The sequence below is a fragment of the Ostrea edulis genome, chromosome 8 (assembly GCF_947568905.1).
Source record: "Ostrea edulis chromosome 8, xbOstEdul1.1, whole genome shotgun sequence".
Lineage (NCBI taxonomy): Eukaryota > Metazoa > Mollusca > Bivalvia > Ostreida > Ostreidae > Ostrea > Ostrea edulis.
In genome coordinates, this window is record NC_079171.1 from 46,800,543 (window position 1) to 46,828,452 (window position 27,910).

Below are 27,910 nucleotides of genomic sequence, written 5' to 3' on the forward strand. Positions count from 1 at the left end.
GGGCCCATGATAGGGGCAAATTGATAATTTATTCAAAGAAAACATTATAAAATATATGAATCGTTTCCTTTACTCTACAAAGAATTAAGTATACATATAACAATAGTCCCTGTAATCAAAATGTGCATGTTAGATATTGCTGAACACAAAGCTAGCTTACGATTGAATGCGTGTACTGTTCGATCACAAACCCTGTATGCTGTGTACGTATTTCAGACATTTCTACATACATATATGTTGTAGACAAACAGAAGAGAAAATGAAAGAAAACTATAAGTACATGTATGTAAATAATAAAATGAATCTGATTTGGGTAATTGATGGCGGTAAATTATACATGTTTACTGTACAGGAATTAGCCACTGTCTTCATTGTTTATAAGCTTTCTATCCCTGAATACAAAAAACTAGACAAATATACACGTGCTTATATTTTGGGGAGAAATTTGTTCCAAATAGTTTTCCATACAAAACAAGTAAACAAGTCTCTGTGACGCAATCAAGTTTTGAGGGTTTGTAAATATTCAACAAGTAAAGGATTATACATTAACGACAAAACTATGGAGTTTAAACACGCGTGCATTTAAACACATAAAGGAGATACTATCGGCCCTAGAAAAATGAAATTGTTGACGCCGAGAATCGGGGAAGTTTAGCGATGTACAGGAGTTTGTTTTATTTATAACTGTGGTTTGTGTTGAAGGATTTCTATTTTTGTGGAGTGAGGTTACCATGGTAATCATCATCTGTCAGATATTACTGTGTGTAATATACACCACAGCGTATGGTATGTTTCTCTCCCTTCTCTCTCCCTCATTAATACTCCATATTGAATGTGAATTGATATTGTAAAGAAATATGGTAATCCATTTCCATGAAAATGTAAAGATTTTCGAACAGTTATCAATCTCAGAAAACCAATAAAGAATACAAAATTAAGAGAAGGGCAAACATGAACCTCTGGATATTTAGCGACGGCTAAATATTTCCCGTATTATTCACAATAACTGTGAATGATGGATTCAAAATAACCATGAATAGAACAAGTGGAGATGTATGAGTGTGTATTTCATTTGAGGATTTCACACCTTTTAAAAATCACTTTATACACTGTATCACACATCGCATTGTTTTTCCATACCTTACTGTGGGGAATATTTATTCCAGCTGCACTGTCGGTTTATCACTTACAGATGCATGTATCTATATGTGTAAGTTTTTGGAGATGACATGGTTTACATACATCGTATCATCAATTTCCAAAACGTTTTATGTGATAGATTGGGGAATTTCAAAAATTAGAATCCCCGTTTTATTTAAGGAGTGGGGTTTCGGATGGTATTACCACATATCGTGATGTTGTAGCAAATATATCCCGAGGTTACAAAAAGTTAAAATTTCATCTTTTGTCCCTTTGTCGGATCTATTTTAACACATGCATGTATCACATAAGCATTTTTCTGTAACTGTACCGAAATAAATTGTTTTCAAACGTTAGTGAATCTACATAGATACATTTACAATTTACATAAGTCGATTTCAAGTTAGATATAATCAGTAAATTGATCACCGGGGCTTCTTCATATTGTTCTGACTTTATTTGTTCTATGTGTGGAAAATGTAGATAAACAGAGGCATCCTTCCGTGTTTGAGGACATTGAAAAGAACAGGAAAAACCAACCCACCAAAAAAACAACAAAAAAACACACCATATTTTAGAAAACGAGTTACAGTTGATATCCTGTTGATTCAGGAAATGTTGACCATATACAAAGACGAAGACACAAAATGAAAACAAAAATTCAAAATGCCCCCCCCCCCCAAAAAAAAAACCGCTAGTGAATTTTACTTCCTTAATCTGTATTTGTTAAAGTATTATATACATATATATCATAGTCACGTAGCAATTCAACAAAACTAGGAAGTTTGAAAACTGACAGAAATATGTATTGATATTGTTTATGAGATTTACGAGACTAGTTTTACTTGTGCATTACATATCACCTAAAATAATTCTTAGCATGAGGAGTTAAATATGTCTCTATATCATGATATTGTTGACGTTGTATAATTGACATTCACGAGCTTCATGCGATATTGAATTCAATGTCAAACATTGAAATATAATTATATTAAAGAGAGCTAATTTCTTTATTCTAAAAGAAGTTGTGTGAACATGCCGAACAATAAACATATTGATGATTAGGCACCGATCACGCATCGGGAGTTTAAGATCCGCATTGATGTTACCCTGAACAATCCGTCGCCAAAATCACTGTGCCAATAATGTCCCAATAATCAATATGAAACCTACCAAACACCAACTAACCCAAAGATAGGTCACATTGGCAAACAAGACCGTTATAACATCCATACGATTTGCGAAATGCTAACTTTAAACGGCACCACTGTAACATCATGTTTTTGTTGTCAGTAGTCTGTCTCGATTTAAAAACTGATCACACACAGAAGCCCCCGCACATCAAATTTGTCGAGAGATATAAACACCTTATGCAGGTGGTAATGGAATACAGCTACGTAAACACGGGAAGCCGACGGCGGAGAAGCCGAAATCATCCCGTTTGTTATAAAGCTGAGTCAGCAGTTAGCCGTTAATATTTATTTTCAATGTAATATCTAAGTACATTTCAGATGTGAAGGACTCTGGTGTCTTTTAGTTCGAGTTCACAGGTATAGATCAAGACATATGAATGAAAATATTTACTGTTAATAAATAATGAGTCTTCGATGAAAGGTGAACATAATTAACATTGGTCAATTTCATAACGCCTATAAGCCGTCAACCCTATATCGTATCAGGTAAATGGGGTTATCCGTCGTCAGAATCAGTGTGCTAGGAATGAATCCTTAATAACACACCAGAAGAACTTACTAACAAAGGCTATAAAAGAGTTAAGAGCTTTTGTCATCACAAAAATCCACAGTGTACTTATAACAGGAATGTGTGTGTAATACATATATGCCTCAATGGAACAAAAATAGACATGCATAGTTTAAGCGATAGTAGTGCGAAACCAATTCAAGATATTGAGCAGACAATATCTTCATAGTGGATTGACCATGTGATCTAAAATCAATAAGGGTCGTCTACTCTTTATGATGTACCAGTGTAACAAGTTTGGTATCAATCAAGATTGATTGATTGAATGTTTTCTAACGTCCCTCTCAAGAATATTTCACTCAAAATTATGGAGACGTCACCACTGCCGGTGAAGGGCTGCAAAATTTAGGACTGTGATCGGCGCTTATGAGCAGGGTTCAAGCCCAGTATTCCGACGGTCCGATAGTCCGACGGGCCGGTAGTCCGACGGTCCGATAGTCTGACAGTTCAATATTCCGACTGTCCGTTATTCCGACATGTTGACCATCACCAAAAATGTTAATTAATAGAGTTATAATTTATTCATGTCAGGCATTATTTTAAGGAAATTACCAGAAACCGCCAAAATCGACACGGCCTGAATATAAATCAGACAATCAATTCCTGACCAAAATCATTCAAATGTGAACTTACAGCGGCGTAGAAAGGCCATATCTAAATATATTATTTGTTCAGACGAATTAGCTATTTGTTCGGACGAAATAGAAAATCGTTCGGACAAATTGGCAATTTGTTAGGACGATTTAGCTATTTGTTCGGACAAATTAGCAATTTTTTTAGGACGAATTAGCTATTTGTTCAAACATATTAGTAATTCGTTCGGACAAATTAGTAATTCGTTCGGACGAATTATGGATTTGTTCGGACGAAATAGACATTCGTTCGGACAAATTAACAATTCGCTCGGACGAATTAGCTATTTGTTTGGACAAATTAGTAATTTTTTCGGACAAATTTGTAATTCGTTCGGACGAATTATGGATTTGTCGGACGAAATAGACATTCATTCGGACAAATTAGCAATTTGTTCGGACGAATTAGCTATTTGTTCAGACAAATTAGTAATTCGTTCGGACGAATTAGCTATTGGTTTGGACAAATTAGTAATTTGTTCGGACGAATTAGCAATTTGTTCGAACGAATTTGTTATTAGCTATAAGGCAACGCCAATGCCGTAGTCAAACATCGTAAAGTGTTAGAAGAAGAGCACAAAACTTAGATTGGGACACATGCTAAAATTGGATTAATTTCCAAAATTTTCCATATAAACGCCATGAAGATGGCGACAGTTACCTACATAATCACCGCCAACCCCTGAAATAACAAGCTAAAATGGTAGGAATCCCTACACCCTGCTCAGTCTTAAAAGTTTGAAGTAGGCCTCAAGTCTCCCCCCCCCCATCCACGGGTAAAAGTTTATTAAATTAAAATTTTCTGTATAACGGGGCATAACACAATCAATAAGGAAATCAATTTTTGTATGGGACGACAATAATGCAATTATGCGCCAATCAGAGTCTATCTAAGTTTTTCAACGCAAATCTGTATATCCGAATTTTATACAAATTGTATGGTATACCTTTCTTTATAGCAAATAACAATTTTTGAACAGAAATGTCTTGCACTAGAATTAAGGAGAGGATGTTATCAAACAACATTTGATACAAAGATGAAGGTATCGTTTGGGGTCCCAGAAGTGTAAGGAGGGGGCACATACATACTCTTGTCCCCACTCCCTACTTTTGGAAGTGTTAAGGGGACACGAGTAGGCGTGTGACATAGTTTTTAAAAGGGGGAAGCTGGGTGCCAGCCAAAAAAGGATTGGTGGGGAGGGGAGAAAAACCAAAAGGAGTTTTAACATGTAAAAAAAGAAGAAAGGGACAGTTTTTAAAAAGTAGGAAAGGGATCAGTCACCCCCCCCCCCTCTATTGCTACGTCCCCGACGAGTATCAACTGTCAGCCCTCCCTACAAGCCTATACATATCTATATCTATATATATGTGTATACCTACATGTATCTACATAGCTCTCTAGACTAGACACGATGAAAATATTCCTTAAATTCAGCATACATACAGACAGACGTAGGTGGGTACCTGTAAAATGCGAAACGAAACGAAATCTACCGAAACGAAAACCCACCAAAATGAACCGAAACAGATTGTATAAACGAACTCTTTTATTAGAAATGGTATCTTAGGCCCCTGTGAAAATTACCACATATAAATAAAATTCGCCTCCCCTTTGATGTAGGCTTTCAGCTTGACTGATACACAGTTTTAAAAGCTGGAAAGGGGGGAGGTGGTGAGTAAGCAAAATGTACATATCCGAAGTTTATTAAATAACATGTGCAATTAGTTTCAGACCCATAAATTTTAGAACGGAGAGTTACAGTCTCAGAGGTCTGGCGAAACACACTAAACAAGGGGTGGGGTCGCTGGCGTTGGATCCGCCTTTGGGTATAGATACATTGTTTTAAGAAACTGTTGTCTGAGAAATTTGAAAGCAGGAAGAGCACTTAACCTTTTATTTTACCTCTAACTGCTGAGGTGCGAGTACTTTCAATAATGAAAAAAGATAGATAGTATACCATATTATATGAATTCAATTCGGTAAAATATATATACATGTGTTATAAAAATTATTATTGATATGTAGTGAATCTAAATATAACTCTATACATTTGTTTTTGTTGCTAGGATGGGGAATTGAAAACGGGACGGAAAACAGAATTTCTTATGCAATACTATCAGGAGGATGTCAGCATTTTGTAAACTCAAAAGGCTTATGAACAAGGGAAGCATAAATTACAAAGAGAACAGGAAGACATACTCAGAATCCACCGTTTGATATACTACATACAAATACACAATATCCACATGTATGCATAGATTTGTCTTTAGAGCAAAAAATACCGAAACGTGTATTTATGCCGAACTGTAACCCTCTGTTTTGAAATTTATAGATCCGAAACTAATTACACAGGGTATTCAATCCATACCATATTTCTCTGGTGTATCATTCTCCTTAAGAGTCATGAGGGTTTATTACTACCATACAGTAGATATGGCAATTCGGTAATAAGTTTGAAGTGATAAAAGGTAGAGCAGCTTGTATGATGAACGTGATTACACGCATTTGGATTACATTTTACGTAGTTTTACTTAGAAAACTTGGAAGTGAGAGAAATATTTGATTGACGGAAACAGGCTGATCATGTTTTAGCCCAATATATCGGAAGTGTATTGTCATATAGTGGGTTGTTTGAAGAAATAAATGTATCGTTGGTTTAACACCGATATCATTCGGTCTGGTTACATGTTAGAGGGATATCCCTAAGTAACCAGTACAATGTATGCTTAGTCTTTGTAATAATAGGTTTTTTTTTTCCGAATTGCAATTTGCACACTAATGGAGCATACTGCACATTCAGTATAATAGTCCACATATTTTGATCTGATGTTGATTTTAAAGCATGAAATAGTTGAAATATAAAACTAAGTCTATTATATTTACATTTACAGTTGCATTTTCTACTAAATTTGTTACTTTCCAGAAAATGTAGCGTTACATAAACTAGCATGGCAGCAACATAGCTGGCCTGATAAACCCTATGATGTGGAATGGGGAGCAGCAAAGGCTGTGGACGGACTGTATACTGACCGCTCAGCAGGGGGAACTCAATGTACTCAATCAGGCCCGAGTCAAACAACAGCGACGTGGAGAGTGGACCTGGGGAGTATGGTCAGCATCAGTCACGTTAACATCTACTACAGGACGGACAATGTTCCGAGTAAGTGTTGATGGTTTTATTCATTATACATATGTATTCCTAATAACATTTTGAAATGATTAGTTCTCAATGCTAAAAAGACCTGCGCTCAATATCCAGGTAATTATCGAATTTTACTTTCAGTGATCGTCACTGAAGAAAATTTGGTCGCCTTCTTGTAGTTTAACAGCGATGACATTCTACATATAAATCCCGAAACGAATGTTCTCTTAAATACACTGTACACGTGTGTTTTATATGAAATAATCCACGATGCATACTCTTATGACGTCATATTTGTTGATTTTATATTGTCTACTATGTAGACGTTGTCATTATCGGTGAAGGGCTGCGAAATGTAGGCCTATGCTCAATGCTTGCGGCATTTGAACAGGGGACCGTTATCGTGTCACACCTGCTGTGACGCGGTAACTCGGTTTTTGCGGTCTCATCCGAAGGACGGCCCCATTTAATCCTCTCTTACGAAAAGGAACAGGATCAACACGGGACATTTAAATTTGAAATAATTTCATCAGTTTTAAGTCATTACAGTAAACATCAAATAACAATGGGGGGTATCGGAATATTATACGGTAATTTCGGCGTAGTTTTACAAGTACATTAAACGTGTAGCATGTTAAGGTTCACATCGGGTGCCAGTTTATTGCGCAACGCTATCCTCAACTACATGGATTGTTTGCTTTAAAGGTTATCATACGTATACATTGGTAATATAAGTGCTAATTAAAAAGATGTGCAAGGAAGGTCGTGACGGCTTTGTATATTTAAAAAAAAAGGAGGTTGAAAAGCCCCTCAAATGGCAAAATAGATTTGTTAAATATGCTTAACGAAAGTCACATTTATATGTACTACAGGCCGAATAATCGTCCGAGTAAGTGTTGATGGTTTTATATGTCATATACCTAATTATAAGTTGGGAATTATTGGTTCTAAGTACTGAAGAAGTCATGCGCTCAATATCTGGGTAAATTATTAAACTCAAACTTACAGTGAAATGAAAAGATCATGGTAGAAAAAAATTGGGTACAAATCAAAGAAATGCAGTTTAACTTCGATGGCAGACTACGTATTTAAATACCGGTTTCAATGTTTTAAATAGTGAGTATTCCCGGAACGAAGTTTCTCTAAAATACACTGTCAAGATCGTATTTATTCCGAATCGGTTGAAAAAAAAATACTGACTAGTTAATGATAATTTCCGAGTACATTCTTTGATGACAATAAGAGAAATGGAGATAGTTATCATCTGCAATATGTCTAACCCCATGAAGACACGCAGCATCTGTATCATGTGCAGCTTTTTTTAGTTTAATAGGTGATTTATTGATTGTATGTGGCTTGATGCCTCTATCGAAACTTATATAAACTCACATGGAGACGTCATCAGGACCAGTGAAGGGCTTCGAATTTAGGACTATGCTCGGCGCTTACGGCCATTGAGCATTGTTGGTTCTTTAGCGTGTCACACCTACTGTAACACGGACCATTAGATGCTAAAGTCATGACCGAAAACCCGGGATATTGACACTTTGTGCCGAGCGTTTGGTGATGTAACTATCACTACCTATTTTAAGGATATTTCATTTGTCTATTTTTGTTGTTTTTGTCAAAAATTCAATTATCTATAATGTCAAAAAGTATAGTCTTTTATTTATCGTTTTGATTTTGTTGATTTGAGGAAAGCTTTGCGATTTCAAATTTATTACAAGTTCTTTAGATTTTTGTTTAGATTTCACGTTTGATTTACATCATTTCTGATATATGTTGTGGAACAACACGTTTCTCCTTCACAGCTGTTAATATTTCCGTGAATAGTAAAGTTAGGTACTTAGCGAAACATTTACTCGGTCTAGGAATGTATTGTTTCTTGGTAAAGCTTTTTGGGACGTTTGGAAATTCAGTATAAGTACGGTAACTCTAACCCATAGCCATCCATCACATTGACTTCTGAATCAGGCGACTGTTTCACTAACCTATCGTAGATCATAAACGTACGATTACGATTAAGATCATTTGACTCGCACGTATACGAGCGTTTCACGAAACCTATCGTAGTCGTAACACTTACGAATGCGATTTACGTCTGACAATTTAGAACTCTTTTCTCTATGGAGGTAGACTTAAAATTAATCCTACCATGGAAATACATATCCATTTATTATTTTCTCGTGGTTTTAAACATATCTTTATCGTCTTCAGTAAACCATGCAAGTTGTCAACAAAAATAATGGAAATTTTGAGCCCGATCTCTAGTGTAACGTAAAGAAAATATAGGGTAATTTTAGCGACTTTCGTGTAACAATTTTTTTGGACGAAATACGAGATTGCGCTTTATAACAAGGGGTCGGAACCCCGAGGATCCGATATTGACCCATCCCTTTTCTGTGTATACATATAAATCTAGTTTGTATGTACCAGAAACGTTCCACTTGCAAAATTGGGATTTTAACGCCTATCCCATTACCAAATCATGTTATTATATTTTCCTTAAAATGTGCAATGTTTATCATTCGAATGTGCATGTATTATGTAGTTTGTTGTATCAAAGGCATTGGTCCGACGAGGAAAACAAAATAGCTGGGTACGTCGAATCGCAACGTCTCGGATTTAAATGAACTCTTTCTAAGGAAACTTAATTTCTGAACATGTCTATGAGAATTACTTGAATTCTCTCTAATATTCAATATACATACATATACATTAACGGTGATGCAGGCACATGTAGCAATACCCCCCACCCCCTATCCCCACATTACTTCTCTAACAACTGTTCTTGTTATCGTTACATGCAAATTTTGATATATGGACTACACCCCCCTCCTCACTTTTAAAATATGAATTCATTGCCTTTACATTTACTTCAGCAGACTGGTCATAGGGGCTAGGCCCGTTTTGGACCCGAACTCTGTGATACAATGAGTTTATTATATATGTGGTATCACGGAACCCGGGCCCAAAACGTGCTTGACCCCTGTGAGACTGGCATTTCTGTGGTTGTGCGTAACAAAGAAGGGCAACTCTAATATGATTCAAGACTCGGGTTCGGGCTGTACAGTATTTGTGTGCAAAAAACAAAGCCATTGTCTTCTCAAGTCATTGTGATTGTTTTCTTCCTGCATAGGACAAACAAACCCAGTCAGGTAAATACTGTCACAAAATGATCTCAGGCAGGACCAGCATGACAATCATATTACTCATTTACGTCCATGTAGGAGCACTTACGATAACTCTAGACCATTCGTAGGGTTACGATCAATACTGATCGTAAATAGCAAATCGTTACTTTTAGTGAAATGGTTGTACCTGCTACGTTCACATTTAAATCTGCATTTACAATATACGATCGTTTAGTAAAATGACCACCTGATTCTTTATTTCCGTGAGTCACAGGCTCATTGGATATTATATACATGAATTCAATTATACAAACAAACATTGTGGAGTGTGAGTAGACAACAATGTTACAATGATGTACAATTTATATTAAACAAATGGTATTACACAATATGAAAGTTTCTTATCTTAATAGCATACTGTGAAAAAAAATCAAAATTAATGAGTTATTTAGTATTTTTAACACAGGGTAGTTTGATCAGTGTGAAAACACTGAGTTTTGTATAATAGCATTTCTTAACATATTTCTATCAGGTCATAATATAGAGGTCATTCTAAAATAAAGTGTAACTCTACATCATTTAGCCCATCAACAGTACATAACTCTCGTACTCTGACTATATCATTATGTATTTCAACTTCAACATTCAGGTAATGAGATGAAGTTCTAAGCGAGTAATACAAGATCTGTGCACAAACTCAATGGGTTTTGTCAAGTAGAACTATAAACAAAAGTTATCAATCAAATGCTGATAGAAAAAAAATATGTTGGTAAATTTGAAGTATCTTCAAAATTTGCTTATTTGTAAATATTAATCACACGTTGTTCAATTAACTAGTAAGTATTGCATATTTCTGAACCGTATAGGAAAGCAGTATTGACATAGGTATAAAAAAATGTAATATTGTGTTTCTCTATTAAACGAATGCTTTTTTCCCCTTCAAATTATTGGTATTTTGAAAAAACAACAACACCTTTTTCCCTAATGTGTCTGTGTTTTGATTGATTGATAGCATCTTACTTAACGTATCACTCGAGAATTTTTAACCATATGGAGACGTCACCAAAACCGGAGAAGGGCTTCAAATTCAGGGCTATGCAAGACGATTACCGCCATTGAGTAGTGAGGGTTCTTTAGCGTGTCACAACTACACTCCGTTTTTAAAGTCATTTCCCAGGACCCGTGACATTCATGATGTCGAGCATTTGGCGATGGAACTGTCACTACCTGTTTTAACGACTTAGGTGTGTCGCGGTCGGGATTCGAACCCCGGGCCTACCGTATGCGGGGTGAACGCTCTAACCCCTCGGCAACCGCAGCGGTCTGTGTTTTGAGGAATTTACCATTATAATCAAACAGTATGTCAAGGTAATTAAATTCATTGACAAAATTTAAACATGAATTATTCTAAGACCATGTCTCATCTTCTCTAAGTTCTCCTGCATTCCTAAAAACAGCAATTTCAGTTGTTGGTGTTTTTTTTGTTGTACATTGATATTTAGTTTCCACTCATTAGTATATTTATTCAGAGCGGCTAACATTTTTTGTAAAACCTTCGGAATTTTGGATATGATAACTATGTCATCTGCATACATTCAAAAGAATAAATCTATTATTTGAATTTGGACAATGTTCCTTAATAAAGTTCAGCTCAAAATCATCAACACATAAAGAAAAGAAAATGGGTGACAAAGTTTCACCTTGCACTAAACCTGTGTCGGTATAGAAATCGTCACTCAAAAATTGGTCGTATTCTACACATTTTTTAACATTATCATACATCATGTATGCTCAAAGTCCGTGGGTGTTGAGCAAATTTCCAAATTTAAAGCCCTTCATCGGTCTCCATTTGAGTGGAAAGTTCTTGAGAGAGACGTTAAGTATGATACAATCAACACAATCTTCCAACAGACTATTTGAATTGTCATGGGCACGCATTTTACTCCTTTATTACCTGGCCTGCTTTAGCCGAGTTGCAACGAAGTTGAACTCGGCTGTTGGTTTGGTGAATAAATCTCCATCCAGTAAATCAATCCACTAGTAAAGAACAAGCTACTATATGAAATTTTTATCCAAAAACCCTTCCGTGCCATTTAAGCATGAAAACAAGAATACCTGTCCTCAAAAGAAATTTCCCTCCTAAAAACCATGTGTCCAAACTAGAGTGATCTATAAATAGTAACAATTATCCTAAAGAAAAACCTGTGCATTTTTTCTCCTTTGTTACCTGCAACGAAGTTGAACTCGGCTGTTGGTTTGGTGATGCGGGAGGTTGGCGTCAACAATTGGTTTCCGGATGATAACTCAAAAAGTTTACAATCTAATGAAATGAAACGTTGATATCTTGTGAAGTACTAGGTAAGGAAAATCCCTATTGATTTTGGAGAAAAGGGGTCAAAGGTCAAAGTCACAGTGACCGAAAATAGATTGAAAACTTCAGACAATTATGGTTTCTGGACAGTAACTCGAAGACTTTAAAACTGAATCAAATGAAACTTAGGTATATTGTTGGATAGCAGGTTAGGAAGACATCATGTAACTCAGATCATGTACCTCTGGGTGCATATATTGATTTTTGTTATATTCTTACAAGAATCAAAACCTTTTATAAGAAAGGAAAACATATTTTAGTGTTGCCTTCAACTAGACATTTTGATATATTGACGACGTTGTATTTTTTAAAGATAATGTTTTCACTCATATGTCGATTTGATATATCTATGTGAACTACAGATAAAAGAGACCACAGCGCCCCCCACATCTGCTTCATACTTAGATATTTCATTCAAAATAAATATTAACGGTAAACTAACAATTTATTTTTTTGACAATTGTGGTGATTTCTGCTTCTCCATCTCCAACTTCCCATACTTGTGTAGCAATATTAGAATATTACTTGCATATGATGTTGATGTCTCTCAACTGATTCGATACAGAAGGGCTTGTTCTGCGCATGATCAATTATGAAATCGAGTCAGGTTACTGAAAGAAAAGTTGATGTTAGAGGGATTTTAGCATTGTCGTTTAAAATCAGTATTTTTGCAAATTCTATGGTCGTTATTATAACCTCAGTTGACAATATAACCAATCGTTAGGTCAAATGCTGTCTGACGTGTTTCATACCGATTCTTAGGCCGTTCGTGGTACACTTGTTTTGCCTATGGGGTACTCGGTTTTACTGAGCCATATATGGGGCTCACGGAATGTGTGACTGGTCGACAGGGGATCCCTACTGATCGTAGGCATCCAACCCGACCTCTGATACACCCAGGGATCCGTGTTTGCCAGCTCTCTATATTGTGTTCTTTGTGGGAGTTCTGAAATGATCAAATATCATTGCAAATATAAGGGCGAAGGCAAATACTAATTTTGTTATGATTATTCCCTGAAATTTTAGAAATTGCAGAAAAATCCCACAACAGAACTGCTGGAATACACACTAACATTTTTATGTAAATATAATCATTTTGTATTTATTTGTAGAATTATTTTATCTAACGTTGGCGAAAACATCGTGCAGTTGGCGAATCGTGTATTTCATACAAATATGTGCATCAGTTATCTAAGATCCGATTTCTTCTTATGAATTTCAGTTCCTAGTGTATACACTACGCGGTTTGCTGGATTTTTCCTCTACGTTTCCAACAGTACGTCAAAGGATGACGGCCATCTTTGTTTCCATGAAATACAGAATGTGACCGGCACACCAATAGAGAACCAGACAATAAATTTAGATTAGATATTCAGAACAGGAATTATGTTTCTAGATTTCATAGGCCTCTGTAGTAGTGATGCTTTTTCACTAGTATTCAGATGACCGATAAGGCATGTGGGCTTCTTGTTTGGTTTTTCATGTCCCAAAACGTGAAAGCAGCGTATCTGGGTTTTTTTTCATGTAAATATGCATATCACTTATTTAAGATCGATTTTATCTGCAGGCCCCGGTGCGTATTATAATCGATTTGCTGGATTTTTCCTGTACGTATCCAACACTACGTCAAAGGATGACGGCCATCTTTGTTTCCATGAGATACAGACTGTGGACGGTACACCAGTTGAGAACCAGACAATAAGCTGTTCTGTTCATGGACGATATGTGATATACTACAACGAACGGAGACCGGGTGTTACCTACCCTAGCTACTACTCACAATACGCATATAATGAACTATGTGAAGTGGAAGTTCATGGTAAGTTTCAGAATTGTTTCAATTTGTCTTTACTTGGGGTGTTATGTGACTTGATTAATAAATATGAAAATTGGACTTTTGAAAGTTTGAATATTTCTATTTGGTGGTCTAATTACACAGGGTGCTCTGACCCAACATTTTACGGAGAGAACTGTGACCAACCGTGTCCCGATAAATGTCAAGAGAAGAGGTGTAACATCAGTACGGGATACTGTCTGGGCTGTATACCGGGTTATCAAGGTTTTCGCTGTAGTCAAGGTACTCACCGTTTATTCTGAGTTTATTGTTTTCCAAAGTAGGCCCTCTGAAGCTTTCATGCACTTCTGTTATCAATCTGCCATTCCCAAAACACGTAATGCAAGCAACCAGATGAAATGCTCCGTAGTGCACCGATTACAGCAGTACCAAGGTCTCTCCGAGTCTAATAATGATATTTCTCTTCCCGCCATTCTTTTTAACTGGCGTAACGAAACTACACCTGTTGTTGCTAAAACGGAAAGTAATTTAAGAATTAGAATTATCAAAGCTGTTAAGATAACAGCAAAGGCCGGGTAAATGCATATCAATGCTTTATTTTGATTAAAGATGAAACTCGTAAGATGTTTAGAAGCGGTAAAACAATTTTACCGTATACCTCTGCACCATACATTGATTAAGTAAAGTGATTATTTGTATAAAAGTTTAAAAAGTTTGTTTTCTCAAAATTATTGTGATTTTGGCATTGGTAGGTGTTAACGAGAAGTGAAACCTATTAATATAGTATGGAAATAACACATAGTTTGACACAGGGTTAATGTGCTCCACCCCCTTCCCCTTCTTGTGGAAAAAACGTCTTTAACGCACAAATATTTACACATGATGCAGTTTATGTGTGTACTTACATTGATCATGTTACAACAATAATTCATGATCTTATTAAGTCAACCAGTTGAACAGTTTGTGTTTTATTTACTATTTACCTTTTAAAACTAACAGAGACTGGGTGACCGTGACACTTTAATCTTACATTTTTACAAATAGGCTAGAACTTCCGGCACTTTATTTCCAATCTAATTGCCACTCGTGTGCGTCCTTGTTGACTTCACGTATACATAAGGTGTCTGACAGAGTATACGTTTTAGGTGACCTGAGTAAACTCAGGTTACCCATTGCCATTGCTTGTCGTCTGTCGCCATGCGTTTTGCGTCGTCCGTCCTGCGTTAACAATTGAACAATTTTAACTTCTTGATAACTATCAGTCCAATTCTTTTCAAATTTGGTATGAAGCATCTTTGGGACAAGGGAAACATAAATTGTAAATTTCAGGATTCATGTACTCCTGTGGCCTTAGGAGTGGGACAAAAACTGCCCCAAATCAACCAATTTTCAACTATCTTCTTCTCAAGAACCGCACGTGTGTAAGAAAAATTAAATGCATGGTGATGGAGAGCGGGAATGTCTCTACCAAAAAATGTAAATTTCATAATCCCCGGGGTAGGGATTCCGACCCCAGGGCGGTGCCAAATTGTTATATTATGATAATGTGTAAAACGCTTTAATAACATCTTCTCTGGTGCTATTGCTACTAAATTGAAACTAAGTGGATAGAGCAGGTAGTCTTTTACGAAAATTGTAAGTTTGATTATCCTCAGAGTAAGGGTTCTGACCCCAGAGTAGGCTAAACTTAGTATAAAGTATTGATGTGTAAGTTTGCTGATACTGTATGAAATCTAAATGCATACTTAGGAATAGCAGAAAAGGATGTACAAAAATAGTGAATTTCGATCATAGCCGAGGGTTCTGATTTTAGTATAAGTCCGAATTAGTCATATCTTTTGATGTTTTTATGTCAATGCACCTATTATTTGAAGCCTTTCATCAATGTATGCACTTTTGAAGGCGGTGAAGTTTTAAGAACACCTCTTGGTTGATAGTATTGCTGAACATTAGAATTTAGCTTATATATTCAGAACATAATTTTTTTCTAGATCTTATAGCCTATGGAAAGTTTGATACTTTTTCACTAGTATTCAGATGACCAATAAGGGTAGTGGGCCTCTTATGTGTTGTGCAAACAGGGGTTAGGGTAGGCTCCTGAGAAATAAAACTTAAAAAACCAAGGGGTTCATTTTCAGCATACGTAACGGGAACAACGTTTGATTCAATTTCTACACAGCATCGTGCGTCAGAAATACTTCAGACGTTCATTCTTCAGTCCGACTCCACACTGTCATAGATGACGACTTTGTAGCAGAAAGTATTTACAGTGGGTTGAACATTTTCTCAGTAGATCGGAATTTTCTGAATTAATGTTTTATGCTGACATTTTAGTTATTCATAGTGATAGAATAATGGGTGATCTACATGTAACAATTTTATGTCTCGAATCACCCTTTTTATTGACTAGTTTTAATCGAACATGGGAAATTAGAGTCATCAATTTATAAACAAGATATGGTCTAAAAATATATTTATGATTTCATTTCAAAATTATGAATGAACATGGTTGCTATCAGCAATCCCTCCTTCCTCCCTCTCTCCGCCGTAAATCGGTGCGACGACACGACTCTATGAGCATGGCTATAATCTGACTGTAACTGTAAGGCAGTGAACATTCCTAGAATTTGTTTTCATTTTTTCATGACTGGATCGTAAATTAATTCCAACACTTTACTTTCACTGTTGATTTAGTTATAATTCAAAATGTGTCATAAAATATTGTTTGAATTTCAGGGAAAACGAGTTTGAATTCTTCAATGCATATGCCATTAATCAAAATATGCTAATGATTGACTGATTTCTGTTTTCTGCCGCACTCAACTTTTTTTCCAGTTATCTGATGTGCCTAGTTTTTATTGGTGGGAGAGAGAACCCAGATACAATGTAACTGGGTAGAGACCACCGACCTTCCGCAAGTAAACTCAGCAACTTTCTCACTTACCGGAACGAGCGGGATTCGAACCCGCGCCGACCAGAGGCCGTGTGATTTTGAGTGCAATGCTCTAACCACTCTGCTACTTTAATTTATAGAATACAGTGGTTTTAGTGAAAATTGTTTGTTATTGGAATTACAATATTTTTAAATTCTCTTTCACGTGGTTTCTCATTGGAGGGGGTGATAGGACTTTCTACAATACAAAGTGAGTAGACATGATAAATATGTTCATATTCGTTACGTCTACAATGGATGCAGAGGAGAAAGATATTGTCTATGTAATATTTCCTATTATTACAGCTGGTGAGGTTGCTAGGCAGTCAATATTTGATCCACCAGGTCTGAGTGGTTCCTTGTTGACAATAATTGTTGACATATCTCTTTATCCACTTTTCTGATAATAATTTCGGAGTATTTGTTGATAGTGTGTATATTTCTATGAAATACGCCATGCATTATGTCAGTGGACGCCATATTATTCTCACGCAATTGTTGTATGTAAGACGTCCCGGTACTATTTTTAAATAGTTAGGCGTAAACAGTATTGCTTTTCAGACCCATACATGTATAACTGATCATTTTCGTGATTGTTTTCTGTTTGATAAACCAATAAACAAATTAGTTAGTATATTGGTTGTATTTTAAAGTCGATAAATTGTGTTGATATTAAAAATAAATGACTGATAATTCGTGTATCCTATTGATCAACAGGAAAGGAAAGTAGGGGATATTGAAGCGGGGATGATAGCAAAAGTAGTTCGGGTCAGAAGTGCTTTATGCAACTGGTATTTGAAAGATATTGGTATATGAACCTAGCGATAAGCACAACAAGAATCAAGAAACTCTAAACAATACTGAATTGAAATATTCTGACCGTGTCACCGGTCTTCTGTAGCTTTTATTGATCATAGCAACTTAACACAAAAGTACTATGACGTCACAGTGGGTTTTACTTCAGATGGTATTATTCCGAGTTTTTTTTTTTTTCGTTTGGTGATATTTTCTTTTTTATTAAATTGGGGTTCGCTTGTTACATGTACTATTTTGTTGTCTCAGATTTGTTGGATATTGTGTACGGAGGGGGGTCGCATATCTAATTACGCTGATTTATAAGAGTCCATTGATATCACCAAAGGAATCGTCAATTTTACAATTACTTACGTACAAGACAATTGCGGATTATGTTAACTTTATTGAACGTTTGTTTTACATGTGTCAGCTTCAGCGTTTTTATACTTTTTACCATGTGATTATTACAAACTCCTTTAACACTTTCAGTGTGTGATAAACAGGCGTATGGGCTGGGATGTTCGTCATCATGTGGGAACTGTAGCGATGGGGAGCCATGTCACTATCAAAACGGCACGTGCCCTCGGGGATGTAATGCTGGGGTATATGGGGAGACATGCCAGATACGTGAGTTCAACATTTCTTGTTTTTTTGAAATACAATGTTCATGGAAAGTATTTCTTATAAATTAAAGGTGTACAGTATTCATAAGCATGTGTTATACCATTTAGAAATATCAGATATGTTCTTGACATTGGTATCTGTTTTCAAGGTCATATCCGAAAGACATATTACTTTCCCTTTTGATACCGAACGTTTTGCTAAGGAATGGTTTATACCTATGTTATGCGAACATCTGATGCGTCTGGAATCCATGATTGAATTTAAAAATCTTAAAGCAGCTATGCACCTTTCCAAATACACTAAACTACCGCTATTGCTATCAGATTTAATACGTCTTGATAGGTATGTTATGAAACGCAAATATGTTGTCTTATTCACCGATCATATCATTGATATGGTAGCATTAAGAATGAACACCATTAAGTTAAAATGACCGGCTTCCTTTTGATTGCTTGATTGATTGGTTATTGTTGAATGTCCTTCTCGGGAATATCACTCATATGAAGTCGGGGGTTTTAGTCTCCAATCTGCTTAATGGAAACTACCAAAACGAAGCCCCCCCCCCAAAAAAAAATAAAATAAAAAATAAGGTAACATCACAGATGGTTAGGTCTACAACCAATCGCATATTCCTGGACCTTTCCGGTAAGCGGCAAACCAACCCGAGAAGTTGCGATTGGTTAACACCACGATCAGCATAACATTGCCTCGGTGTTCAATATTATACTTATAATAATTTTGACGAGATCCATTATTGTATGGAGATTTACAATTATAATAGTTATATACTTCTTATTCAATGAAAGATCCCTTCTCCCACCATTTACGATCATTAATAAATAAGTATTATTCATCTAACATTTTCAATGGTTGTAATATATTTCGTAATTATAATCGTCATTGTTTCAATTTTTCGTGATGATTTATTAATAGTTACTGATGTGTAAAAAACGGATGGAGAAACAAGAAAGTTTTTATTTTTATTGAACACGTTCTCTGATACAAAGTAATTAGTCTAAAAGTATCCAATGTCTCAGATATCGAATGACGCGGGACTGTTCTGTACAGTTTGGTCTTTATAAATTTAAAGTTAAAACATTATACCGAAATCGTTTGTACACTAACTGGCCCTGTCCAAATAATCAGGTGATATTATACAATGTTGCACTTTTTCTGTGTGCTATTCACGTAGTGTATTATGCTAAGTCAATAGGTGTCTGACATGTTTCTTGTCAATAAATTGGATATCTCAACAAAATTATAGTACATTTTACTAATTGCGTAAGAATTAAACCATGTAATACATAATGTGCATGTATTTGCAAATACCACCTGTCGTTTAAGTCAATGTTGTTTGAATCATTACATACCAATTGTTAGTCCGTCCTTTACTCACATTACTTGTTTTGACTACGGATTACTCCGTTCATCTGATCAATATAATGTTCACGGTAGGTGTGACCGGTCAAACGGAGATAATTGCTCCTCTTAGGCATATTACACAAACATCTGGTGTTTCCAGGGGGACGTGCGTGTCCAGCTATAAAAACGCTGTGTTTTTAAAGAATGTTTATGAGATTGCTCACTCTTCGCTATTTCCATCTTTTGATGGCAATGACACTTTTATGATACCTTTCCTAATGTTAAAATGTTTGATGGAGAAATACGTTTCTATACAATGTACTTTTCGCCCGAAATAGCATGCCAAACTGGTTTTTATGGAAAGAACTGCGGACAGAGATGCAGTGAGAACTGTAAAGTGACAAACCGTTGTAGCAGATTTACTGGGGAGTGTGACGGGGGCTGTAAACCGGGATGGAAGATGCCAACATGTCAACGAGGTAACTGTATGTCAGAATGAATCTAGTTTTACAAGCCAAAATGGTTTAAAATCCTAGTTTAAAATATGTTTTATTTAGGACAACATTATGCATAATGCAGAATAACGATGATGATGTGTATAAAAAAAAATATCAGACCTATCTTATGATTTTAAAGTTCATTCTAATTCAATGCATGGTGTATTTTCTGGCTTTTACTGTACGTGTGCTGTTTAAAGAGTAAAAAAAAAACACGCCCTGTACATGTTTGCAAAGTTCCTTAGCAAAAAATGCGAATGCTACATTATTTTCATAATGTTTAAGAAAATAACCTTGTTATTAGTCCACCTAAATCTCACATTAGCATTCGTAATTTATTTTCGACGTCGGTAATATTTCAAATAATGAACATAGTTACAAAAATGCTTACACAATTGCAATCAAATATGGGATAACTAAAATGTGAGTAAAGGGACTTAAGACCAGACCATCTTACAAAGCGAAATAACAGTATCTTACACCTGATTTTTTTCTCAAGAAGCACTAGGTCAATAACAATGGAATTGAATAGGAAGCACCCTCTGGTAAAGGGAACTTACATCTTTTCAGTCGAAAGATGATATCTTTTTTTAAGGTGTACAAAATTGACAAAATATCACCCAAGAGAAACCAATGCTATATGTTAAGCAGGAACGACTGGGACATTCAAATTAAACTTTGCACAATGTATCGTTGCATGGAAAGGATTCAATTCCATCCACTTTAAATGTTACATCCCTTGGCATTTCCAGGGATCAGTATTACCCTATTTTCGATTCTCCAATTTCTGTAGCATTTGAAATTGAACATTGCTATCTGCAGCTTTTCAACTCTCTACAATGGCGGGGTAATTAATAATTATCAGAAATTTCAAGTTATATAACCAATGTTATCTTTCGTTCGTGTACCTATTAGAAAAGAACTAATATTGGAATAGTGAAAAACAAAATGGAACTAGATAAAATATTTCCTCCTTTTCAACATCAGTTTATATTTGGGACTCAGATGAGTTTAAATCATGATAATGATCTCACAAAGACATCGTGAAAGGAGGACTGAATTTTACATAGGTTTATTTTGGGAAACCACTTCTAAATATTATCGTTTGATTCATATTCAAAATATGGCGGAAAAGATTACTAGGAGCGGTAAGCATAATCTTTTCGCTGGTGGCGGTGATAAAATAATCAAATCAGGGTACAAGGGAACAGTCTCAAGTGATGTGAAACATGTCATATAACATTTTACTCATTAGCAAATTGTGTTGGTAAATAGGACTGTTATAACGTAAGGTGAAGATAACGAACAGTGATCAATCTCATAACTCCTGTAAGCAATTCAAAATAGATAGTTGGGCAAACACGGACCCCTGGACACACCAGAGGTGGGATCAGGTGCATAGAAGGAGTAAGCATCACTTGTTGACCGGTCTCATCCGCCGTGAACCCTATATCCTGACAATACGATTTGCAAAATGCAGACTTTAAACGAGACTGTTGAAAACAAGTGTAGCTTCAATTCATTTATCAGAAGCTTGCCTCGACTTAAAAACTGACCATACGTAGAGCAACTATGTGCGTATGAAATAAGATAGGATACATAAACACCATATCCAGGTGATAATGGAATATTGCTACAAAATATGATAATTTGATGCCGTTTTGACAGTATATTTTTGGGAAATTATTTTATCTTGATTTTGAAATGAATTACCTTCATAATGTTTTCTTCATGCAAAATATACTTTGGGGCAGTATTCGTCTGGTATACATGATGCTATTGGTTTCTTCCAGAATGTGACGGTGGCATGTACGGCGCAGGCTGCACACAGAAATGTGGTTCCTGTCTAAACAACAAACAGTGTCATCATGTTAACGGCACGTGTTTGAGTGGCTGTTCTTCAGGATACCAGGGAGGACATTGCAAGGAGAGTGAGTTTTATATTTATTATGTATTTATTGTAAGACTGCATGTAATTGGTATATAATAGATATTGTAAGACTGCATGCAATTGGTATATAATATATATGTATAAATCATAAAGTACAGTTACTTGTTCATCGAAGTAGCCGTCACAAAATTTAACACCTTGCGAGTAAACACAGTGACAAAGTGAATAACAAGAGTGTTTATGCCCAAAAATTGAGGTACTGTACATTTTGAAATTATTTTCATCTAAGCTATTTATTCATGTATATTTGCAAAACAATGATGACAGAAAACGAGGTATTTCATGTTTTGTTATGAGTAAATGCTTTGCCATGTGAACAAAATATAGAAACGGCAAAATACATACATGTATGAATATACTAACACCTTTAGTCGTCTTTGATACTTTATAACTTTGATACTTATAATGTTATAACGCTTTAACGTAAACAAAATAATGATTCACCAGACTGTCCCAGTGGGTATTTCGGTATCAATTGTGAGAACAGCTGTACCGTGTACTGTGGTAGAAATGGTAGTTGTGATCAGACCACCGGGATATGTGATGGAGGATGTGAGGAGGGGTGGAGCGGGCCTCTCTGTGGTACAGGTAACACAATAAAGAATTATCTATCTTTCCGTCTTAATTGTTTGATAAGTGACGGCCATCTGTTCTACAATATGAGCAAAATCCAAGTTGCTGTTTTTTTTTTTGTTTTTTTTGTTTTTTTTTTTTTTTTGTTTTTGAAATGATAAAAGGGATAGCTATTATGATGATTTAGTTTCACCCTGAAACCAGGGATCATGAAAATTTCAACTTTGGTAAATTACTACCCGCACCTATAAGTCTATGTTTTTGAATGTTTTACATATAAACACAATATGATCAGCCATCTTTATAGATAATTTCTATATTCAGACAAACGAACCACTTCTCGATCTATGTTGAATAACACTTATCTTACAATACAATGTTGAATTAAAAGCTAATACTGATAACCCTGCATTTATCTTACAATACAATGTTAAATTAAAAGCTAACTCTGATAACACTGTATCTATCTGCGTTTTCCATCCATAGTTTGAAGATTTGTAAGATTGATCAGTGTTCGTTATCTTCACCTTTCCTATAAGAAAAACAAGAAGTGTATAAAATGAATCGGTCTACAAGTTAAAGCATATACATGATTCTAACTTGCCTTTGAACACCGTAAAACCCTCATTATGTTCTGCAATACCACCATGTAAATTACTAAAGCAAAAATACATGCACCAAATTCTGAAACTAAAAATAAAGATCTTAAACAGACGTCGTTGTTTAAAAAAAACTATTCTGAATAAAACAATCCAAATATTCTTCAGTTGATATTTATACAAATGATACAAAGGACCAAAATAAAGCCGCTGCTGCTGCAGTAATCACAAACGACGTTTTCTCTGCACGACTTTCCATTTAAACGACATATGAATGCAAATGAGCATTGTATATAAATAATGCGTCCTCGATACATTTATGCCTTAATTTGTTTTAGTACGGTTTTGTTTTAGAGGTATTATCTTCCCCTATAGTTTGAAATAAATTATTTCAATAAATACCAAAGTACAGCAACTTTTAATACTTCTAAATATTGCGTCTTATCATTTATTATTGCTGAAATAGTTTATTACCTTTATTTACAGAAGAGTTATCATCCCGCGTTACAAGTTGTACAGATGACAACACCGCCACCATCATAAGTATTGTAGTATCTATTTTTATAGTGCTTATTGGAAGTATCATCAACTTCCTGATGTGGAAGAGAAATCAGAGTAAGTATAAAAAGTTAGATGTATGTACATTACAGGAAACAATAATAAAAATGTCGATTGTCTTTCCTTCACAGATTTTCCTTAATATTGAGCACTTAAAACAAACACATAAAAAGCGAAAATTAATTTCAAACATAAAGTGAAGATCACGAACAGTAATCCATCTCACAAATCACATGGAAAATACAAAATTGAAGGGATAGCAAACACGGAACTCTGGGTGGATTTGGTGTCTATGAGGAGTAAGCAGCCCCTGTTGACCGGCCATACCCGCTGTCAGCCTTTTATCTCGTCAATCAAACTCACTTACAGAATGACATATCATTTGTTATGAAACATAACAGACAACTTTTGAATTATTGAGAGGTTGTACTTGCAAACTAGATCATTATAAGTGCAATATAATTTGCGAAATGTTTACTTTAAACGATACTTTTAAAATCTCTGAAACATCAAGTTATTTGACAGTAGTCTGCTTCAATTTGAAACTGATCCTACGCAGGGGATGCTCACGCATACAAATCAATTAAGAGACACAAACAGCAACATCATCAATATTGAAAAAAACAATACAAATGTCCTATTGTAATATACACTACCTGTGTATATTAGCTTCAAAATGTTCTCACATTATAAATAAGTCAGTATCCATTACATACATATAGACTATTGTTTAATACATGTTTATGATATTGTTATTTCAGCAGAATATGCAAAGAAAGGGTAACTATCACATTTGATTGTATACTTCATTTCTGTAAGACACGTTAAAGAAGTTGTTCATTAATCGGATACATCACAAGGTATGTTTTATTGATTTCAGAGAAACCTGTAGAAGTGAAACAAGGAGTGCTCACAATTCAGGTAAATGCATCCTCTTGTCACGAAGCGGATAATTTTAAAGAGTTGACAGACTTTATCTTACTGCATTCCAGCTTGTAGGCGATTATTGTTGATGAATTGGTACACGTGCATATCATTAACATTCTAAATAGTTCATGTTCAATAATGAAACTAATATTTCGTTGTTTTCTGTTTACTCTGCTTTACAACGTGTTATCTCAAACGATGCTTGATCTGAAAGTGGAGTGACGGGATGCTATAAACAATGGAGAACCACATTTGCACAAATTCAGCACTTGACATAATATATTCTTGCACAACGTTACTCACCGTCAACTCGTGTTACATTTTATTCACATGTGAAATGTTTATTTACTTTCCGAGCTTCAGATAAGGGAGAAGGGTTGCTCAATTATGCATTGCTTTGTGAAATACGCAGTGGAAATAAAACTGAGTACACATACACATTGAATTTGTAGATATGCATACCACTCTGAAATATATTTTCTTCCTATAAAATACTCATGATTTTGAAAACGAATTAAAATTAACACTGATTTCTGACTTTTCTTGAAAGGCATATAGATTAACATACATATCTTCGTACATTTTGCTGGTATTCTGAAATAAAATATGCATTTATTTAGAAATTTGGGGAGGGGGATGTGTACTACACTTTGTCTTTGAAAAAATACCATTAGGATCTCTGGACTTTCATAAAAACCTTAACATGAGATGACTGCAAATTCGTTTTCACTGATAAGAGATGAAATTCTCATTGGTTTCTGTTTTTAATTTCCATTTTCCTAGTAAACTCAAAAAAAGAAAAAAAGAATGCTTCCGAAATCTGGAAACTTTCAAAGTGAAGTCATGGTCCTATGGTTGTTAGTTCTTTAAATTTTGATTTCGATAACATGGAGTGGCATATGTTATTTCGACATTTATTTCTTATCATGTAAATTATATATGTCTTATGTAATATATCAGCGATATGTAAATTGCACAAATGTTATTTTTATGGAAGGAGCACTTGACCCCTTGTATTGTAAATTATTAAACATATGGGATACTTGCTATTAATCACGTGTACGATTGACCATATCTCTGACACGTGTCACAAAACTGTGGTAAACAGTAACGTCAACCGATCTGCAGCTTCTTCATCTAATCAGGCGGACATTAATGTTTCTTAATTGATATGAGGGTTAGGGTAGATAACATTTTAAAACTTGATACCACATGCTAATTCTACTTTCGTATTTTTTAAATCATGAAATAATTTGCTACAAATGAAAATAAAGTACTTGCTTGTTTGGTCAAAGTAAAAATTGTACTTCAGAATTTGTGTATCACCCAAAATCACGACTATGAAGCATGCGTCTCATACGGTTAAATATTGTGTAATGGAACATAATGATCGGCGTGTCAGTTTCCAGAAAAACCTTTTAAAGATGCTTTCACGGACAAGTGAACTTTGATTATTGTCTCCAGTCACCTGTAGTATAAGCTGTTGTGATTTCTGAGAATTGTAAACGCCGAAAATGTCACTTTGATACCACGTTTACTGCATGCATTTGAATTTGAGATGTAATGCAGTATCAGGTCCCGATGCCGTTGCGTTTGTTTTCTGCAATTTCTTTTATAAATCAACATTTCGCATTAAAACTCGGGTCAACGTATTTTATTTTATTCTCAGATATACCAAGCGTTTCAAATCGGTATGTATGTCTTGAATTGTTGAAGGAATGAGCTTAATATTGAAGTGGTTTATAAGTTAGATTACCTTATAGTATTTACTATCCAACATTGTAGTAATATATTGGAACTATGGTAGAGGACACATTATACTAAACAAATTATTTCATTGCTTAAATTAATGAACATAAGGATGGAATCGGTAATTTTCAGAAAATCTGAAATGAAACTGAAATTTGTACCACGTGTATTTCTCAATAACAGGGTTGGATCCCCGTATGCAGAACTGGGAGACCTTGCCAAACCGAACACGTATGAGGAACTTCACCATTATACCGAATCTACCGGGAAAGTCTAAGACGAGTTATTTGTACTGCAGTTATTTCCACTGTACTTAGTTTTCTATGATGAACTTTCACATAGAACGTAGCCGGAAAAGTCTAAGACGAAGATATATATTATTTTTACTGCATTTATTTCCACCGTATTTAGTTTTCCATGATGAACCTCCACATATAATGCAGTACAGTTTTGACGTCGAACGTCCAATGTATTTCATTTTGTTGTCCACAAGGCTGACCGTTGATGAGTGTGTTTGTTATTTTGAATGCAATCTAATGTCTCAATGATTTATGAACATATGACGGGAGTACGTGGGATAAAACTGTTGAATAATTACTTATATCTTACATGAACGGTGTGAACCTGTCTTTATATATTTTGAATGTATATATATATATATATATATATATATATATATATATATATTGTTGTATTATCATTGGCGCCCTAGCGATTATATCCCATGTCAAAATGACCGTGATTAACTGAGAACTCACGGGAAAACATGATAAATTGTAATTGTATGTATTGAAATCTATCAATATTATTTTCATTAATTTATTGAATCATAGAATTACTTGCGGTTTTGGCGAAATTCTGCCAAGTTTTTATGGGGAAAAATTAGTTTGCGTTGCAGATATTTTCTTCTTTAATTTTTAAAAGAGTAACTCATACAGGTAGTTACTCACAAACACATATGGAAATCAACTCATATATGCGCATGCGTATTACATAATCAAATAAAGTAAGGGTCATGAAACAATTTATGATGTTTTTATTGTTTTGTATGGATAAACCACTGAATTTTAACACCTCTTTCGTCGTCGTCCCGAATACTTTTTATATGGATTGAAAATTTACGAAAAAACTGACAATTCCTGTTAGTTTCATCACGGAAGACGATGGAAGAACGGTTAAAATATCAATTGAAAGATGCTTACAGAATTGTCATCATGACGTAATTTCAGGTGATGAAATGCACACTTCTTGGCAGTTGAAGAGGAAACGGGAATCATTAGGGTAGTAAATGTGTTTTCAAAAAATATATGCTCATCGGATATTCATTTAAAGGGCTTGAGATTTATTGGAAACATAATAATAATAAT

At 35.1% G+C, this 27,910-nt stretch overlaps 1 protein-coding gene across 5 annotated transcripts; it reads left to right on the forward strand.

Moving 5' to 3' along the window:
• The first annotated feature begins 482 nt into the window (after nucleotides 1-482).
• On the forward strand, nucleotides 483-27,569 carry LOC125661381 (multiple epidermal growth factor-like domains protein 10). 5 transcript variants are annotated; one of them, XM_056146273.1, is made up of 13 exons: nucleotides 483-786; nucleotides 6,458-6,694; nucleotides 13,749-14,000; nucleotides 14,121-14,258; nucleotides 18,193-18,330; nucleotides 20,028-20,168; nucleotides 21,980-22,117; nucleotides 22,585-22,725; nucleotides 23,796-23,924; nucleotides 24,629-24,647; nucleotides 24,748-24,788; nucleotides 26,464-26,485; nucleotides 26,727-27,569. In XM_056146273.1, exons 1-13 carry the CDS (start codon nucleotides 732-734, stop codon nucleotides 26,818-26,820), a joined length of 1,545 nt encoding a protein of 514 aa, XP_056002248.1. In that variant the 5' UTR covers nucleotides 483-731; the 3' UTR covers nucleotides 26,821-27,569. The 5 variants fall into 5 exon arrangements, with proteins under 5 accessions (XP_056002248.1, XP_056002249.1, XP_056002245.1 ...); XM_056146274.1 differs by having other exon boundaries at nucleotides 24,632-24,647; XM_056146270.1 differs by lacking the exon at nucleotides 26,464-26,485.
• The last annotated feature ends 341 nt before the right edge of the window (nucleotides 27,570-27,910 follow it).